Below are 19046 nucleotides of genomic sequence, written 5' to 3'. Positions count from 1 at the left end.
CCTCCCTTGGGAGCTGCTTGCTTACAACATCAGACCTAAACATACAAGCGGCGCAGCCCACTGACTTGGGGGGAGACACAGTCAGCCATTTACCAACTAAATAAAAAAATCCGTTGGCATAGAAGTAGTGTGCTTACATTTCAGCGTATAACAAGTCATTGTCTGGATGCAAGTTTCAATTGCACCGGCTCTGCTAGTGCTTTTTATGTAGCCCATTGTAAAACTAGGCAAATATCTAGATGAAGTGATGTACCCCCACAGACCCCTCGTTGAGAATCACAGGCCTCCCAGTTCAGCTTTTCAACAATTTAGCAAGATGCCAGAAGGGATTAAATGTGATATACTAAGAGCAGCTATTTCTATGATAGGATACAGAATTTAGAAGGGATGATTCAGGGTGTGAAACAACTGAAAGAGTTTAGGAAGAAACATTCTCTATCTGCAGACACTATTCCACAACTGTCCATTACATGGTATCCTGCAGTTGCTTCTAACACTGTCAGTTCTGGAGCACTGGCTGAAGTAGGTATGGCAATAACACTCATCCTTTAAACTGCACTAATTATACAAGCAGATTCTCACTAGAGTTAGCCAGAAACCCAGGTTTTTTTGCAGTATACTTTCCACCATACACTACAAAACTTGAGCAAGAACAAATGGAAGCTTTTTCTGTCTCAGTTCTGGAAAGGAAATGTTTTTTAAAAATATACAAGGTAGAGCAAATTCCTAGGATTTTTGAAAAACTAGCACATGAAGTCTGAATTGATCTGCCGTATCAGTAGGTGGCCCTATGGGAAATCATTAAGGATCAGAGGAGACACCATCTCACCCACTGCACCTGAGAAATGGAAGGAGAAAACTCGGTGCTTAATTTGTGCCAGTGCTTGCCAAGGCTGAGCCCTGGCACCTCTAGGCTTGGCAGTTCATAGCCCCGGCAGCTCTAGGCTTCTTGCATCAGTTATCAATGTAAAAAAATTACTTGAGCTGCAGAACCTCTCATTACAAATTAAGCACTAGGAGGACTTTCATATAAAATTTCTTTTGAAGATCGAAGTGTCACAGTCAAGGCCTTTCTTGCTTCTCAGTCTTAAACTGATTGAAGGTTAGATACATGCTGCTAAATACTTACCTAAATCCACTTTTTTTTTTAAAAAAGGGGAAAAACCTTATTGACTTGTGCTCAGAGTAGGGATGCAACAGTTTTTAAGTATGCCTGTTCTAAGCAAGTGCCTCTTACTTCAAGCCGTCTGTAAGTGGACAGAAACTAATGCAGGTTTTATCATGGGCTCTTCCACACAAAAAAATTCAATGAATGTGTATATCATAAATAGGATCAGTGCTTGTCATCCCAAACTCACCACTGTACACAAACTAGCATCAAAATGCAGCTGCATTCTAGGTGGAGGAAAAAATTTATCCAAGGTCCCAGAACTTTTGAAAACTACCATAGGACCTTTAGTATCTATACCAAGAGAAGACCTCCCTTTTCAAAGGTTTCACAAGAACCACAGGGTCAAATCCTGACAGCTAATCGTTCCGACGTAGATAAATTAAGTTAATTGCAGAAGTATGAACAGCTGCCAGCATTTGACCCTGTGGTTGCAGAAAGTGTAGGCATTTCAAAAGTTAAGACAAAACATGCAGTGAAGATGTGAAGAAAAACTAATTATCCATGTCTGAACTATAAAGCTGCCTCATTAACATTAGTAAACTGGCTGTATCTGAAAACAGAAAACACAGTAAAAATAAAAAAAAATAAGAACGCTAGCACTTAATGAAAAACATTTGAAGCTAGGAGGATTAGATTAGTATCAAGTCTGCATCACTGATGCTTTGTATAACATACCTGCTTGCCCTGTGACTCAGTTAATAGTAGCATATTATAAAGCTAAAAACATTGTGCTTTCTAAACCATTTCACGACAAATGGAAAATGCCACATACAAAAAAGTATCAAGGCGGAAGAGAAGATACTGACTACTTTTGATATCAGGCTGCAGTAATGCAAAACCAATAGGAAACAGCACATTTATAAAACCATATAAAAATCAGAGGTTTGGGGAAGGTTACCCAGGGATGAATCCTTTCAAAAAACCTTGTATGATATTTACTGAGAAGTGGATATTTAAACCAACTGTATTGCTTTTCTAATAAGCACTTTTTTTTAAATACTGTTACAAGCCTGCAACAAATTGGAAAGTCATTTATTTACTGTAAAATAGGTTTTAATTTTGAACATTAAAAGGAAAATAATCACTTTTAAATCAGAGGTTGAAATATCAATTTCCAATATATACAAGTTAAAGATTGGTAATGGATAAGTGGCAATCCTTGAGATCAGAGAGGCAGTATTCTCTAAATTATTTAAGAAGCCTGAAGTGTTCAGAGTTGTATCTCCAACTGTACAGAAAAGTTCTTTCATCCAACCAGCTTGCTAACCAATAACCACAAGAAAAAGTAAAGTGTGAAAGTGCTCCAGAGCGCAAAATATTTTATTTAAGAATTTACAGCGTCAAATCTAACACTTCGGAAAGATAGCAGCTCCCAGCTCAGAGGAAGCCTTCTTGAATTAAAAGATATTTGGCAGTCTCTAAAGCCAAGTATCTGAACAGGTTTTTAAGTTACAAAAGAAAGCCACACTGACTGCTGCTGACCAAGTCCAGGATTTAGAGTATGGACCATTACCAGAAGGCTACTAATTCCTCCAGGTCACCACATTTTAGTTCAAATCATGTATAATCCCTTTGGAAATATACATATGGCTGTCCAGATCTCAAAAGGTGGTATTACCCAGGAAAAGGGGAAGGAAAAAAAAAATCAAGGGCCAACATTAACAATTCCACATATACATTATTTCAACTCATGGGCAGAAATGCAAGTAACATCAATCAGCTTCCTTGTCAAATCCTAAAGAAAATATGACCTAATGATTTAATAAATATTTGAAGTTTATTTTCTCTCCTTGTGGGCCATTTAGACTTTTCAATGCATGTGAATATTACACCTCAATAGTTTTCAGAATTTTCTATATTAAACCTAAAGCTTTTCAAGTTGATCAACAGAGGTCTAATCCATTTAATTTAGTATGAAATTCAGTTAACTATTTAAGACCTTAGTTATTTTATTAATGGAAGTTCAAGAGCAGAGTATTAGGAACAGATTCTGGCACTCAAAAGGAAAACTATTTTTAAACAACTTTCAAGCTGTTACCACCTTAATTATATAGTGCCAGTAGTTTGAGAGAGAAAGCAAGTAACCATATTGCACTTAAGAAGAACACTCACTCATCAGAAATAGTACAGCATTGACTATTGTACAAAGAGCTTCTTTCAGACTATACAATTTGTTTTACAAGGAGTCTAGAACACAACTACATACATACTAGATAAAATCCAAATCAGACTAATTTTAGATTTTATTACAGTCACAGTTTTAATTCACTATAGGTCATTTTATTTATTTGGATGAGCTGTGGCCCCTCTCCCCTAAAAAAAATAAGCATGTGAGGCATTTCCCAGATGAGCATCTTAAACCTTCATATATTGGCAAATGCCAGTATTGTTTTATATGCATTACAATTGTGCATGGTCCTGTTAAGGCCATAGAGTATTCTGTTAAAAGGTGGACATGTAAGTCCTACACTGGGAGGGAAGTGTCCTTCAGCAATGACCCTGAAACCTAATTTATGTCTTCAAGTCACACTGTTAGGTTTAAAATCAACCGAAGAACTCCTCCCTTTGGTGGCAGTTTACAGTTGGTTTTCACAACAGACAACAACCACATCCTCCCCTGTTCATCCTTCTCCAACCCCAACAGGAGATTAGATCTTTCTAACCAGCTTTTAAGGGAAAATGTGTATTTCTTCTAGTTTGGTAATGATTCATGTACATGAGCTACAAGTAGGGAGACCCATGACAAACGATCAGCCAGCATTAAATTACTGTCATGTCAATTTCAAGATAGCAATGATACTACTATGTGCCATAACATTTGAGTAGTTCTTAGAATGTCCAGAACTAGTGTAAGTGTTCCAAACGTCAAGTCATTATAGTCTATTTCAATGTTGGGTATTTTCTCTGTCCAATTCTCCCCAGCCTTGAACTTCCAGTAGTTGCAGGAGACTGAAAAAGAAAGATTTATAAAAATCAAGTAATGTAATTGCTCTTCTCACCAACTAAAAGTCCTGCAAAAATCTGGTTACCTTTCAGAACAAATACTGAATTTTTTTCTGCTTTGAAAAAAGACAGGTTTAAAACAGTGGAGGTCTAATCCAATTCCCAGTGATTAACATAGGATTTGGACTGGTCCACAAGCAAATTTAACATTCTAGCATCAATTCTACATGTAACTACTATCCATGTGAACTGCTTAACTATAAAACCAAAGTTTATTAGAGATTCAGTTAGCAAGGCAGAGAACAATTTGCTTGTCTGCTGCCATTAAGTATTATGATGCTAAGCCACATTTCAGAAATCTGTTGTAACACACCAAGACTGATTCTTCACAACACAGGTGTGGAGGGTTGCATGTGTAGGCACAAATTCAAAAGTGATGAATAGGATGGGAGAGCAAGGGAACCTGACCCAATAGTAACGACAGCCTGCTGCATGGCTACCCCGTTACTAGCCTAACAGCAAAGCCTAAAACTAGAGTATCTCTCGGGCCCCACTCCTTTTGACCCTGCATACTTGGTTGAGAGGAGCAGACGTAAAGGACTATGGCTTAGCACAGAGGTCGGCAACCTGCAGCACGCATGGCAAAGGCGGCACGCAAGCTGATTAGTCACACTCTGCTACCAGCTGGGCTCCTGGCCACTGGCTCCGCTCAGCCCGCTGCCAGCCTGGATGGACGGAACCCCGGGCCGGCAGTGGGCTGAGCGGGGCCGGGACCCCGGCTGGCAAGGGCCACGGACGGAACCCCAGACCGGCAGTGGGATGAGCAGCTCAGCCTGCTGCCGGTCTGGGGTTCCGACCGCTGGTCCCTGTAAATGTAAAATGTATTACTCGCACGCAAAACCTTAAATTACAGTAAAAAAAAAATGAAGACTTGGCATACCACTTCTCAAAGGTTGCCGACCCCTGGCTTAGCACTTAATAAGATTAAGTCCCAGAACACTATGGAGGGCAGGACAAGCAGAAGAGATAGGCCAAGTGATTTGCAAATTGAAGGGACTAGCACCACAGAAACAATAGGAGAGCTGTAGGTGTGGATCAGAAAGATGAACAAGAGTGAACAAGGGACAGAGATGGAAAAGAAGAGCATATGCAGAGATGAGACACAATGAGATAAAGGGCAGAAAAGAAAGCAGAGAGTTTGTCTGTATGTTTGAAACTGGTACATCATGCAACATCACTTTCTGAAGGCAGATACGAGCAACAGACACGAAGCAAGAGATTTCACCATCACTGTCAGCTATGTCGGAAACATTTTGCTACCTGGCTTTATTTTCAAGATAAAGGAGCCCACACAGTTTCTCTAGCAACAATGACGGTTTCACTCACTTGTGCAAATTGAGAAGGGTTGTAGAACTGAACAGTTCCTGCTGGAGGTCCCCCAGAAGGTGGCACACTACGGAGAGGCTAGAAAGCAGATTACATTCCATTAACACTATGTATTCTCTCTCCCAAGTTTTGTTTGCTTACTAGTAGAAAGAAGACACTTTAGAGTAGCAATGCCTATAATAGGTACAGAGCAGCAGATTGTAACACATGGATGCAAAATGTGTCAGCACTTTTTGCAACCTTTATTATTACTTGCTTAATGTAGGCATTGGCAAAATAATATCACATGCACGAACTGTAAACAGCTCTGAAAATCTAAGCATGCAAAAACAAAAGTAACAAGACACCAGTGCAGCTTTACTGAATTAGTAACCTGTGGTTTTGTTAGTAGAGCTTAGACCTCCCCCAAGAATAAAATATTCCATCTGTGATAACTGTTGTGCTTTATTGTAAGTACAAAAAAGTTTTATGTCGTCAGCTCTTTACAGTGTACCGAAACTTAACAGCAGAGATGAAGCATTCCTTTAATTCCTACAGGGGTTGTTTACGGATGAAATGGGCAAGGTTATCATTACTGAGTTCAGAGTATTGCAGTGTATTCTTGCTTGTTTTTAATTTAAGGCAACTGACTACTTTGGCTCTTTCATTAATGTAAGGACAGAGTTGAGCAGAATTACCAAGTGAATTACTTACGAACATAAAAATAAAGCAAACATGCCTAGATTATGTGCTTTTTGATAAATGTAATGGTGAAATTTTGAAGACCCTGTTTAAGTGTTAAAAGGAACACTGCATCATACATTATTTTTAATATTAATTCTGTGAAATGGAGGAGGGGGAAAATGACTTAAAGTAGCATTAGTAAGAAACTGAGCAAATGCAAAATAAAAGGGGGAAAAAGCCAATGTAAGTGAAAATGGCCAGCCACATGTACCTGATTAAAATGCTGGCTTACTTCACGTGATAATGAACTCATTGAACTAGAGCGCGAAAGCTACAAAACAGCAAGAACACACACATACAAAAAACAAATAAAAATGTCGTCATGCATGTCACTGCCCCAAGCAACTTTCAGTCATTTTATTTCATTAAAAATGAAGTTTCACTCTAAGAAAGGCGTAAACCAATTTTGAATTAAAAAAATGAAGAGCAAGAAGTTAGTTTAAATCAAAAGGGTTTTTTTTTTAGAAAGCACAAAATTATAGATCATTTAGTAGGAACAAAGGTGGCCTGGCATATAGCGATCTATTCTCCTCTGCGTGTGTCAAGCATTTAATATTAGTGAAATTAAATGCATGAACAGAGGCAGGACCCCCAAAGAACTGTTACTGATACTTTGTTCTGAAAAGACCTTTCAAACTTTTGTTCAAACGAACAAGGTGCTCTTGCAGCAATGAAATTAAGACATTTAGCTTGTACTTTGCTTATGGAACTGAGGGGCTCTTTTGTTTAGATTTTTAGAGGCAGTAACTAAGTTTCCATCTTGGCTAGTCATCAGCAATTGAATCAGTTACTTGCTGTTTTAGATTATGCAGGTTAAAACCATTACAGCCTAGTGGTTAAAATACACTGCACAGAGGCATTAGTTGACCCACTTTGAAGCAAGCCTTACCTCTCCTGACTGGGAGCCATCTGGATTGGACCCAGGGAGTTCAGAACCAGGTGGAAGCATTGTAGAGTTTAAATACTAAAAAAAAAAAAAAGTAACCCTATTCATTTTCAATATCTTCAGTCAGTGAGACCCAATGCAGATTTCCAATGGGATTCTGTTTTGCTTTATGCTTGTACTAAAACTTCTGAAGCAACCATAATGCAATTCACTGAGATATAACAAACTTCATCAGGCTAACACTGCTGAGCAGGCTGCCGTGTTCTGCACAACCTGAAGCTTTTGGGTGTCCTTCAAGAATAGCTCTGAGAAGAGCCATTTTACTAAACCATCAGGGATTGAGTCAGGTGAGTACACTGAGATTCAATGGCAACTACTGCAGGGAAAGAATGACTCGTTAGGAGTTCTAATTAGGACTCATTTGTATTATGGTAGCACCCAGAGAACCCAAGTTAGATTGAGCCCCCATTGTGCTACTGCAACAGAGTCTTTGCTCCAAAGAGCTCACAATGTAAATATCTGAAATCTACATCTTAAATATGTGGAGGTGGGCAGAAGAGATAGGGTATTATATTAATAGGTTATTAGTATTACAAAATTCGACATTTTGGGAGGAAATCATAAGACCAAAGAATTCTTGCCCATGTACTGACTGATATTTCAATGACGTAAATGTGGCCTGACTCACAACACAGTTATGAGCAATATGAACAATAAGGTAAATAGTACTGAAGCATGGAAAAGATGCTTCATCTCCAGAGGGAGTAGATCATGTCACGCTCAGGCTATAAGTGACCAGTGAGATATAAAGTGACTACCTACATATTATATACTAGGAAAAATAATTAAGGGATCCTAATCCTATAGGTGCTCTGCCTGTGGACCCACACTGAGTGCCTAAAAAACTGGGGCCCAGGAAAAGTTTTCCATCTTCCTTCTGCCCCTGTGTTTCCTCTTCTGTCTCCTTTTCCTAGCTGTATCCCTTCTTTCACTAAGGGTTATTTATGTACAGGTATAACATGCCTTTTAAGTTACACCACTAGGAAACTGCAACCGTAATACTTAGTTTTTCAATAAAAGTTATAATTGGATATGAATGGTGGTTTGCATCTTTACTAACCTACCTGTGGTTCTGTAGTAGCATCAGCGCTGACTTGATTTGCAGATAATGTCTGTTCTTGTGCCCCGCTTCCCTCCATAGGTTGCTGCTCCTCAGGAACTACAGAAGAAACAGGTTTTAACCAAAAATGAACACTGTATCAGACCTTACAGATAAATGAAGAAAAGGATCAACGGTAGATCCAGGTTTTCAGAGTAGCAAACTGCAATCAGTGAATGAGCTGAATTAAAAATCTCATTTGAAGAGTTACATTGGTTTGATATTAAAGGAAAAATATATTAGATCTATTTCCATTATTTCTTCCAATCTCCCCTCAAAGATGGTGGCAAGTCTTGTTCAATGGATGAGCACACAGCTATAGTTAGCCATATGCAATAGAAGCATATACATTTTATATGGGAAACCTTGGAGCAACATAGCAAACAGAGGACTTGCAGCAAGAAAATATGCTGGTAAGGCCCAGAAAAAATGATTCTGGGACAGGAAACAGCAGATGAGTAAGAAACGAAAACTGATGCCAAGTACTTAGCAAAATATGAATAAGGGTTGATGAATTATGTCACCTTGCACAGTTCAAATTTTGGGGGAAACAAAAGCACTTTTTGTCTAGCAAAGAACATACATTACTTCATCAGATTGTTTTATGAGATGCTCTTTGTGGGTTTAGTAAAAACTCCCACTTCCTGTTAAATAAAAAATGGAGTTACTACATAGCATCAATGTTTAAAAGTTTCATGTTGTTTGGAGAACAGGTGCTGGAACCATTCAGATTTGTTATTCTGAGGTCCTAGCTGCCCAAGACAGCTAAGAGGTAACCCCTTTTAGTAAACATTTTCTAAAAAGACGAGGTTTGTGACGTGCAGAGCTGTAGCTGTTTTCGCCCAGTTGCAATCTCCAGGCTAATATGGAATTCAATGACTTTTAAAGAAGTTTTAAAGTTTAGACCAATAGTAACAGGAGTTAACATTTTTTGGCTCAAAAGGATATTTGTGATACATGTAATGGATAAGCATCCTTTAAGATGCCTGCTTCTTGCAGTTTATCTGCATTGGGTTTACGCACCTGAGTTTGGAAGAAACAAGTTTGCAGGGATAGGCATTGGTGCCAAGGGGGCAAACAGGTCTGATGGGGCAGGAACAGCACCACTGGATTTCGCTCCACTTGGGTTTAGAACGTCAACGTAACGAGCTCTGGTGCCTGCTGAAACAGGACAACAAACATATGGAAATAAGTCAGCTTGCAGTAAAAATGTAATATGGAGACAGAACATGTCTTCTGGTTAGAACATCTTTCAGGATCAGAAACAAGTAGGTCCAAGGATCAAGATGGTAAACTCTGAATCACAGGATGTGGTGTTGGCAGCAATTACAATCGTGATGCTAGTTTACCCAGCAAGGCCAATCCTGCCCACAACACCATGACATGGCAAGCTGCTAAGTGCTCATCAAAGAAGCCACCTCCAAAAGGGGTGGCAACTTCGCCTTAGGGTTCTTCACAACAGGGACAATCTTAAGCCTTTCCCTTTATCATGAGGAATGCCATCCACTACTGTGTGGTTACCTGCTTTTCTGGAAAAAATGTTGACACCGGGTGGACCCCCGGGCCCAGGTGGAGCAGTCTGAGGAGCTTTAGGAAACCCGGCTGGAGGTGGTGGCGGTGGCTTCCTCTGGAAGCAAAAAACAGTATTAGTCTCTGAATCGCATTTTTAAAGCGGACATTTCTCTGTTGTTTTCCTTAGCCACTCCATCAAGCATGTAATTGGACACATTCCCCTCCCTCCCCAGTTTAGCTCAGTATTTCTCAACCTTTTCAGGCAGGCAACCCCTTATTTGAAATCAAACATTTTCACAATCTCCTGACATTGATTATAAGTGTAAAAAAAAGCATCAACAGCAATATTTGACCTTAAAGAGTAAGGATGTGCAGGAGGGGATTTTTTGCTTTAGGCTATAATAAAACATGATGCCTAGTGAAGCCTCCCCGCCTGCCCCCACCAGCATCATGACTCTGTGGATGAGAAAAAGTGGTCTAAGTGGTGTCAACTCCCACAGGCCATAGTCTACTTTCAGTTACACTGGTGTAAATCAGAATAAGTCCCCTTAAGAAACTTCACAGTACTCACTGGATCCACACCAGTAACTGAGGGAAGAAACGGACCCAGAAAACACATCACTCACTCTGATTTACATAAATTGTTTACCACTTGCAGTAATGCCATACTACATTTCAACCCAAAGTAAGCCAGCAAAGATGGCTTTTAAGAGCCACTATTTGGAAGTCCCATTATCTGATACTTATCCACTCAGGCAAAGAAAAAGAGAAACTCCTCAGTATTTTACCTCCTCTTCTGGCTCGTCTAAATTAACCCAGCGCTGTTTCTTTTCATCCCAAACAATCTATGAAGAAATCATAGTTCCAGATTAAGAGTGCAAATAGGTCACAAGGCTAGTAACCGGCAAATCATTTATAATATTAATTTTGAAAGCCATTTTCAGAATTAGCCAGGCATTTTGAAAAAACTTTATACATTAAGTTTTGTTTGGCCGCAAGAAAAAAAATCCATACTCTATGGACTAGAAAACAGTTTGAGCAAATTAACGTGTGTGATGTGTGCTGCGGTTTAGGGCCCTTACTGATTTGTTCTTATCATCTGGAAGGTGAGCTTCATTCTTTCCTTTTCCCATCAGCCAGCGAAACCAATTTGCACCACTCTAAAAATAAATACAAGGCTTTTTAGTGTATTCCTCTAAGAATCTGCTGATAGCAGATTTAAAAAAAAAAATCTAACTTCATACAATTCCATTTCAATTAGTCCTTCATATAAACTGTATCCCAAGACAGTTTAAATGATAATCAATAGAGAAAAATTAAGTCTGGAAAAATTAATATGGAAAGGAGAAAGATGCTAGTAGCTGAAATTTGAAATCATGAATTTCAATGAAGCAGAGGGATACAAGAAGGCTGAGCCAGATGTAAGAAGCTGCAGAGGAGAAAGCTCTTCTCAGCTGAGACAGGCGTATGGCAGGCCAAGAGGTCAGTGCTAACTGAGCGGAAATGGGGAGTCAGACAAGTTCTGAGAGATTGGCTGAAGTCAGAGAAGGCAGTTTTGAACTGGCTCCTGACAAGAATGAGAAGCCAACTGCAATGTGTGTCATGCTTCAGTGCATGTAACTTTAGTGCATGCTGGAAAGCCAAGTAGCAGCATTCTGCACAAGCTGGAGTCTGGGGCCTGAGCTGAATGTGTAGATTGAGGCTGCAATAGTCAAGACAAAATGTTCATCTGATGATTCAGGTAGGCAGCCTCTCCCCCATTTTAGCACCATGATTTACTATAGATGCCATTAATCATTGCTACTTGTAACTAGATACCCATTTTAATTTACCTTTCTCACTGCTGGCTCCTTCTTGATCTCTTTGTTGGTCTCTTTCCCTTCAGGAATGGATGGAGGAGGAGGAGAGGGCTGCTTTGCTGCAGAGTTACATCTTTCTCGTCCTATAGAATGGGTGGAGGATTCTGAGGTGGTCCGAGATCTTCGCCCATAGCCCTGCATTACAAATATGCAGGGATTTTAAATCATCTTACTACTAACCTAGAGGGATTATACTTTGTTTTGCTTAAGAAATTCCTTCTTTTGAAATGTCAGTAATAACAGAGATGCAAAGTCATTAGAAGTGGGTGAAATGTAGATAGGAATGACGAGATAGTGAAAACCAGCCTGGTCATGGCGTACCATGTGTGCTGAAGACTGAGAGGTGGATCTGGATCTTCGTCCCGGCGCCTGGTTAGATACAAAGCCAGCACATGCTTAATAAGCAAGCCATTAAGCAAAATGTAGACAGTACAATCCCCTTCATTTCCAATTTTAATTACATGTTCCCAAACAAAATGCAAGCCATTTGAGTTAGTTGTTCAGGCACATCTCTACCCTCTGGTTTAGGTGCATAGTACAGAGGCAGAGAAAACTGAAGCCTAACTATTTTTTCACAGTAATGTGTCCAATCTATTAAAGAGGTAATTGTGTCAGGGCATCCCACTGAACACACTCATTGAACAGCTATCACCATTGAGAGAGAGTCTGTAAAAAAAAATTAAAGGTAACAAAAATATTGCAATGAATGTTTGCTACATGGTCTGTATGTGATCTTTAAATTATTTTTTAAAATATTTAGCAACTTTGTTATTAAAAATATCAGAATTTAGATTTGTACACTTATTTATTTAACAAGTGGTTAACATCACTTCATCCATCGGAAATAGCCCAATGTGTCCCTATTAAGCAAAATTAACATTAATTCTGTTTCAATTAAGCACCTGTTACCTCGTGGGGCTAAATCAGTTCCCTAGGAGATGTCCAACTTAAGTGACTTAACATTGAAAATACCTGCTGTACAGTAAAACAGATGTTCATGGCTAGGTTTTAAACATTTATGTACAATTTGGATAGCACCACCCATTGTTCAGGGCAGGACTCAAGTGCAAATCAATACTGCCTTTTAAAAGCACGATCAGCAGACTTGTTCACTAGGATATGCTACAGCCCTGCTGGGTCGTGGTGGGTTGGCAAATAAACATTTTAAATCCAACACGTCTGATTTTCTACTTCCACAAGTATTTTAAAATAGTAGGTCTCACATTTCTCCTGGATTTTTTTCTTCTGCAACAAAAGACTGGATTGGTGCTGAGGTGCACTTCATGACCTTAGTATTTGAGAGTGCCACTGAATAATGAGTTCCATATTTGCATAGTGCGATTTGGAGAAAGCACTAAGGATGTATGATATAAAAATACCATATTTGCCATTTTGCCATAGAAATCCTCCTCTCTTTGTTCAGGGAAAGTCTTTTGAATTGGAGATTCCTGGGGAATTCTCTGCATTGCTTGAAAAACAAGAACAGAGTAAGTTAGTAAATTTCAGTGGATTTCAAGACATAATAGATGTCTAAGCAGTTGCACTAGAACTGTGATACACTTTACCCAACTTCTCATTGGTTAGTGATTCTAGTGCTAGAGAACCTGATGTTTTAAAGAACTAACGTTAAATTTCAGGGCTTGCATGAACTGCATTTGATGTCTTTTTTTTTTTTTTTAATTCATGTGTATTTAAGTTTCCTAAAAAGGAGGGTCAGAACTGGCTAAGTGAGGCATTCCTTAGGGTGATGATCTGGGGGATTCATTGCACAGCTCTGTCAGTGGACTTCAGCCTTCACACGCAGCATCTCCTACTATTTAAACTCTCTGATTCCCACAGTTCTAAACATTCACTTTCAGTTTGAGGTGAAGAACTTTCTCCAGTTCCAGTCATGAGCATTTCCAACAGAAACTGCCCATATGATGACATTAGGTAGTGGTTTTGTGACAGACAAGTGTCCAGTAGGGAACAGGCTGTGACTCACTTACACTGGATTTATGTCAAACCTGATACGCAAAGCCAGTAGTACTAAACTCTTCTCAGTGAGATTCTTTGCTGTCTTTTAGGTTTTCATTCTACACTCAGTTACCCAAGATTTACTTCACAATTTTTTAATGATTGAAACAAGTTACTGTGCACTCAACCGCCAAAAAGACTTCAGTGCCCTTAAGGGCAGGGAAAACATTTATTCAGAGCACAAACCTATTTCCTGGTTTAACTGCTCTTCTGGCCGTGGTTCTGCTGCTTGAGGAGGTGGTCCTCCCGGTGGCACTGTAGATCCCAGGTACAGTGAAGACTGTTCAGCTCCATATTGATTTGGAAAGCCTGGTGGTGCAAAGCCAGACCCTGGCCCAATAGAGGAAGGGACCACAGGATAGAAAGGAACACCACCAACAGTTTCTTGCTGCGTAGGAGGAGTCATAGCTGCTGATCCCTCAAGGATAGTCTGAGGGGCTGCAGAACAAAATTTAAGAAAATTACTGGTAACAAAAGAGAGATATGGTCTAAGCACAGGACTGAGGAGCTAGGATCTGCTCAGTTCCAATTCCAACAACCTCATCTGTAAAACACAGAATATTTGTCTACTTTATAGGGATGCATTTTACTGTGAAGAAGTTATTGCAGTTCATGGGCAGTAAGTCTTTTTTAGTCTGTATTTGTTTATTTGACAAAAGTTAAGCAAGTCACTATACCAGGAGACTTCTGCCTCTGAGGAGGATCTAATACCCCCATATGGATGTGCTCATGGAATGCCTACTTGGGAGAATAGACCTCAATACTCCCATTGCTGCTGCTTGGCATTTTTTACATCCTTAGGTCTCACACTTGCTCCTGTGGCATCCAACGTGAAGCAGCAATAGGATTAGAAGCATCCAACGTATAAACAAGTCGTTCAAAAGACAATGAACATAGTTTTTAAAAACTAAGTAGTAAACGCCTTTGAAGTCAAAAGGGGACTATTAAACACTCCCAGTTACATTTCAAATATCATCTATTTCTGTCCCTATTACAAATGAGACATGAGCCCTATGCCTTTATGGGTTTCTATATGAACTGTACAATCTTCACACCCCCTGATGTGCAACAGAAAAAGCTAATTGGCAATTATGTAAGGAAGTGTTATTTTTACTTCTAATGCTGCATGAATCAATCACAAAAAGAGCCAATTTATAACTAAAATGATATAGTTGAGAAATGAAATCCCACTAGTTTTACTTTTAAGTGATTTCTTTATTTTGTAGTCCACTGTATTGGTTCTTCCCCTTGACGCACAAGGAGAACAATGTGAAATACTAACCTGAAGGCATTAGCTGCACACCTTGCATGTGGTGCACAGTATTAGGTAACAAGGATGTCAACAATGGGTTTTCAGTAGCAGGCCCCATTTCCTGTCCAGAACCTGTTCCATCACATTGACTGATATGGTCTAATTCAGAGCTTGGTGTGCTACAGGCATACTGCTGAGGGGTGGATCTATCTGCATTGTAAGCTATCGTACCATCCTGTAGTTAGGAGAAAATAAAAGCCTATTAATCAACATCAGAATTAAATTCATAATCGAGGAAGAGCATAACAAGGAAAGTCTTCTAAATAAAAGAAGATCATTTGATAGTTTCTTGAAGGTGAGGAAGGGAAAATTTTGCAACTAGATTTTCCATTCACAACTTTCTCAGGTAAAAAAAATAAGTAAAGGGTCATTGTTAGATCAAATTCAATCCCCCCAAAAGATGCTTTAAAAAAAATATACACAAACACACAAACTTTTGCAAAAGCAAAGGCAAGTTTTAGAAAAGTTTCCTTCAGGTTTTATAAAAAAATACTGATTCTATTAGTTTTTTTAAATCAACATACCTCCCCCTCCTGCAGTGTTTGAAACTTAATAGTGCAACTTAGTAGTCAGTTACTACGATCAATACTTACACGCTCATTCTTCTAACAAGTGCATTTCTGCTTGCTCCTATAGGGTATTAAAACCTTGGAGTTTTACAGTTCTCCTTGCACAAGAATATATAAAGAAGTCTATTCCACACACACATAGGGCCATCCTTAGGATTTCTGGGGCCCATGCAATATTATTAAACTGGTGCCCCTATGCCCGAGGGCAGCCCGGGCTCGTATGTGTATTTTAGAGAACAGTGGTCTTTTGAAGGATTTATTTAAAAAGCTATATGTCTGAAGATCCAAGCATTTAAGGCTAAAGATGAATACTCAGATTGGGCATCTAAAAATCTATGCAAAGATTTTTTTAGCAATGTGATTTTATAATCTTCAGCAATACACTAATATGAGATTTTTAAAGACAATTTTAAATGAAGGTCCCGTAGGCTAACCTGTTCTGAGTAAATATTAGTGATGCACAACAGTTTTTGTCAGTAAATTCAGAAACTGACAGCATATACCTGGGGGTTAGCAAATGTTGGTTAAACGGCTTCATTACCACTTGAATGGCTCTTTAACAGTTTCACTGTTGTGCTAATAGGTCTGGCAGGCTCTCTCACTTCTAAGTACTAGATCCCCTCTGGAAGAAGACTCACCAGGCTGCAGCAGCTATCTGTGGGAGCCTGCAAGAAGGGTCAGAACAGGGATAGGAAGAGGCGGGAGGGTGGACACTAAGGGTTTGGCTACACTTGCAGCTGTACAGCGCTGAGAGTTAAAGCTGTCTTCGTACAGCTGTGTAGGGAAAGCGCTGCAGTGTGGCCACATTTGCAGCAGTGTTGGGAGTGGTGCATTATGGGCAGCTATCCCAGCGTTCAAGTGGCAGCAACGTGCTTTTCAAAAGAGGGGGGTGGGGTGTGACAGGGAGCGTGGGGGAGACAGAGAGAGTGGATTTTTGGAGCTGACACTGTGTCAGCTCCCTGCCTTGCAAGTTCTAAGGACTGTAACTCTCAAGTGTAGCCAAGCCCTAAGACTCAAGGGTGGCTCAAATTTTCAGGTGTCCTACGTAGCTGGTTATGCTGCATATGCCTAAGGACGGCCCTGCACACACACACCATCTTCCATTTTATACTGAAAACTGCACATCAACCTGATTTAAGTGGTATGCAACTGGTAGCTTTAATATGTAAGAAATCAGAATTTTATAATTCCCATCTATTATTAAACAAGAACGAGTGCACCACAAAAGCATTTTATGAAAAGGATCTTAAGTAAAAATCTTAGCACGGAAGCCTTTTATTTTGGAAAGCAGATTTGATACCTTGATCTGTCCATCCAAGTGCCGAAGTCGTACTAACCAAGAAGGTTCAATAAATAATTCCTGCTCTGGTTTCTCTTTAATCTGTGGGTCGAACAGGCGCAACTGAGATGATATCTATCAAAGGAAGCATTATAAAAATAAACAAAATTGGTAAAGAGATCAATAAAATAGAAATTTTAGAGATTTCTAAACTATCATTCATGAAACAATATGTATCAAACCATGAGTGCTTAATTCTGAAGAGTACTCATCCCTATAGTACCTGAATAAGTTGGCCGATAAGCACAGGCGAATAATAATAGGGATTTTTAAGGACAGTTTTGGAAATCACTTCACAGTAATGAAACGCTTGTGCGGCAAGTCCCATCTCAGCTAGTCGGCAAGCATAGATGAATTTGAAAACCTGTAGAATGCAAGAAGGTAAAGTTATACTGCATGCCCACATAATTTCTAAAAGTACTGCAGGGCAGTTTGTTACTCCAGCCACAAACTGAAGTACCCCATTATCACATGTATTCTAGATTTAAAAATGAATACTAGTCAAAAAGCTTTCAAAGTACTTGAAAGAGTATGCAACAAAAGTGAACACCACACCGTTACGAAAAAGGATAAAGAGCACTTCATACAAAACCTGTGGTACAACATTAACAAAACAGAACCGCTACTAACCTGGAAATTGGGTAAACAGCAGGGCTGGGTTCCCAGTGACTGTGCATATTCATAGGCTTCTGTTCTTTGAATGGCTTCATTGGTGGCAAACTTAAAAAATGGTAAACTGAGAGAAAAGTGGAAAAACAAATTAATTTTGACATTACTTCTAATTTAGATTATGTAATGTTACTGGCACATCAAAAGTTAGTCACGTTGCATTAATGAGTATAAAGCATCAGATCAAGAAACTTCCATGCTTCAGAAATAAGCAGCTTTGGTTAAATAATTATATATTGTGGCGTGTTACTTGTTAGACTATCACAAACCATTTCCTTCTATTTTCGTCTTTTAAATAGCAACGTTTTACAAAAACAAAAGCAAGTAATTTGAATTCCACACCTGTGATTTGATCCAATTAGGACAAGCTTTGTTGTTTTCTTTGTATAAACGCCAAACCCGATCTGGGCCATCAGGTAGCAAAAATGAGCAGCATCTAAAAGGCCTTTAGAAGCTGAAACAAAGCACAATAGATCTCTCATGAAATTGTATCTGAATGGGACATAACTAATTCATAGTATCTTGAATTGTTTTGGTTCTTTGTAATGCCAATTTATTCTCACAAAACAGAAATCCGCAGAACTAAAAAAGGTTTGGTTTTATTGTATAAGTAGCAATTGTTAGTTTTCATAAAACAAACCCAGCAATTTAAGTTTAAGAAAACCCTTCATTTGTTCAGAGTCCACATCCATTCTATTGCTCCCAATATAAACAGCCCTGCTGTTTACTCATTTTATTCTCCACAGATTCAACTTCAAATGACTTACCAAGAGTATCTCCCATGGTGATAATAGTCCTCGATTCCACATCCATGTTATTGGTCAAGTTGGATAGTACCATAGCAATATGAGGCCTCCAATCTCCCCATTTCTCATCTCCACAGCACTAGAATTAGAGCAGATACCCATCAAGCCACAGAATGGAAGGGTGCGTGGATAAGAATTACAACCTGAGTAAGGGCTAGAATAATTTTTGTATTCTAGACCAGGTATGCAAGAACATAAGAATGGCCATACTACTGGTCCATCTAGCTCAGTATCCTGTCTTCCAACAGTGGTCAGTACCAGATGCTTCAGAGGTAATGAACAGAACAGGGGAGTTATCAAGTGATTCACTGCCTGTCATCCAGTCCCAGCGTCTGGTAGTCAGGGGTTTAGGGACACCCAAAGTGTGGGGCTGTACCTCTGACCATCTTGGCTAATAGCCACTGATGGACCTAGCCTCCATGAACTTACCTAATTCTTTTTGGTACCCAGTTATATGTAAAAGCATATCACTAGTGTGCTGTAAGAGGTAATTCACAAGAGAACATATACAAGTCTTAATTGAAGCTTATTGTTAAAACTCACTGTGGATGCTGCTGGCATTCTTCCAGACATGAGCTGGTAAACAGTTTGCAGAGGATCATTAATTGGAAGACTGTTGGCAAATCTATATATAAACAAAAATAAAAATAATTGTAGGTAAGCAGATAACAGGACTAACATTCTTATATTTAGTTT

The 19046-nt window shown here is 39.3% G+C and overlaps 1 protein-coding gene across 4 annotated transcripts in view; it reads right to left on the bottom strand.

Annotated features, from left to right (window-relative positions):
• Nucleotides 1–2457: 2457 nt before the first annotated feature.
• Nucleotides 2458–19046, bottom strand: part of SEC16A (SEC16 homolog A, endoplasmic reticulum export factor) — a 40606-nt gene continuing 24017 nt past the window's right edge. Inside the window, exons 13-32 of one of the 4 annotated variants that reach the window (XM_039507176.1) lie at nt 18894–18975; nt 18312–18429; nt 17887–17998; nt 17506–17611; nt 17099–17239; nt 16837–16950; nt 14938–15142; nt 13842–14093; nt 13019–13107; nt 11961–12008; nt 11613–11774; nt 10863–10940; nt 10569–10625; nt 9790–9895; nt 9292–9429; nt 8234–8328; nt 7113–7187; nt 6435–6494; nt 5501–5578; nt 2458–4120 (exon numbers count right to left, since the gene is read on the bottom strand). In XM_039507176.1, the coding sequence (XP_039363110.1) occupies nt 4052–4120; nt 5501–5578; nt 6435–6494; nt 7113–7187; nt 8234–8328; nt 9292–9429; nt 9790–9895; nt 10569–10625; nt 10863–10940; nt 11613–11774; nt 11961–12008; nt 13019–13107; nt 13842–14093; nt 14938–15142; nt 16837–16950; nt 17099–17239; nt 17506–17611; nt 17887–17998; nt 18312–18429; nt 18894–18975 (2185 nt within the window). In that variant the 3' untranslated portion in view covers nt 2458–4051. The remainder of the gene's footprint in view (nt 4121–5500; nt 5579–6434; nt 6495–7112; nt 7188–8233; nt 8329–9291; nt 9430–9789; nt 9896–10568; nt 10626–10862; nt 10941–11612; nt 11775–11960; nt 12009–13018; nt 13108–13841; nt 14094–14937; nt 15143–16836; nt 16951–17098; nt 17240–17505; nt 17612–17886; nt 17999–18311; nt 18430–18893; nt 18976–19046) is intronic. The other 3 variants (XM_039507178.1, XM_039507177.1, XM_039507179.1) reach the window with 3 other exon arrangements.

Source organism: Mauremys reevesii, linkage group 19, assembly GCF_016161935.1.
Source record: "Mauremys reevesii isolate NIE-2019 linkage group 19, ASM1616193v1, whole genome shotgun sequence".
Classification (NCBI taxonomy): domain Eukaryota; kingdom Metazoa; phylum Chordata; order Testudines; family Geoemydidae; genus Mauremys; species Mauremys reevesii.
Note: the sequence above shows the minus strand (reverse complement) of the source record. Positions and strands in the feature narration are given on the sequence as shown.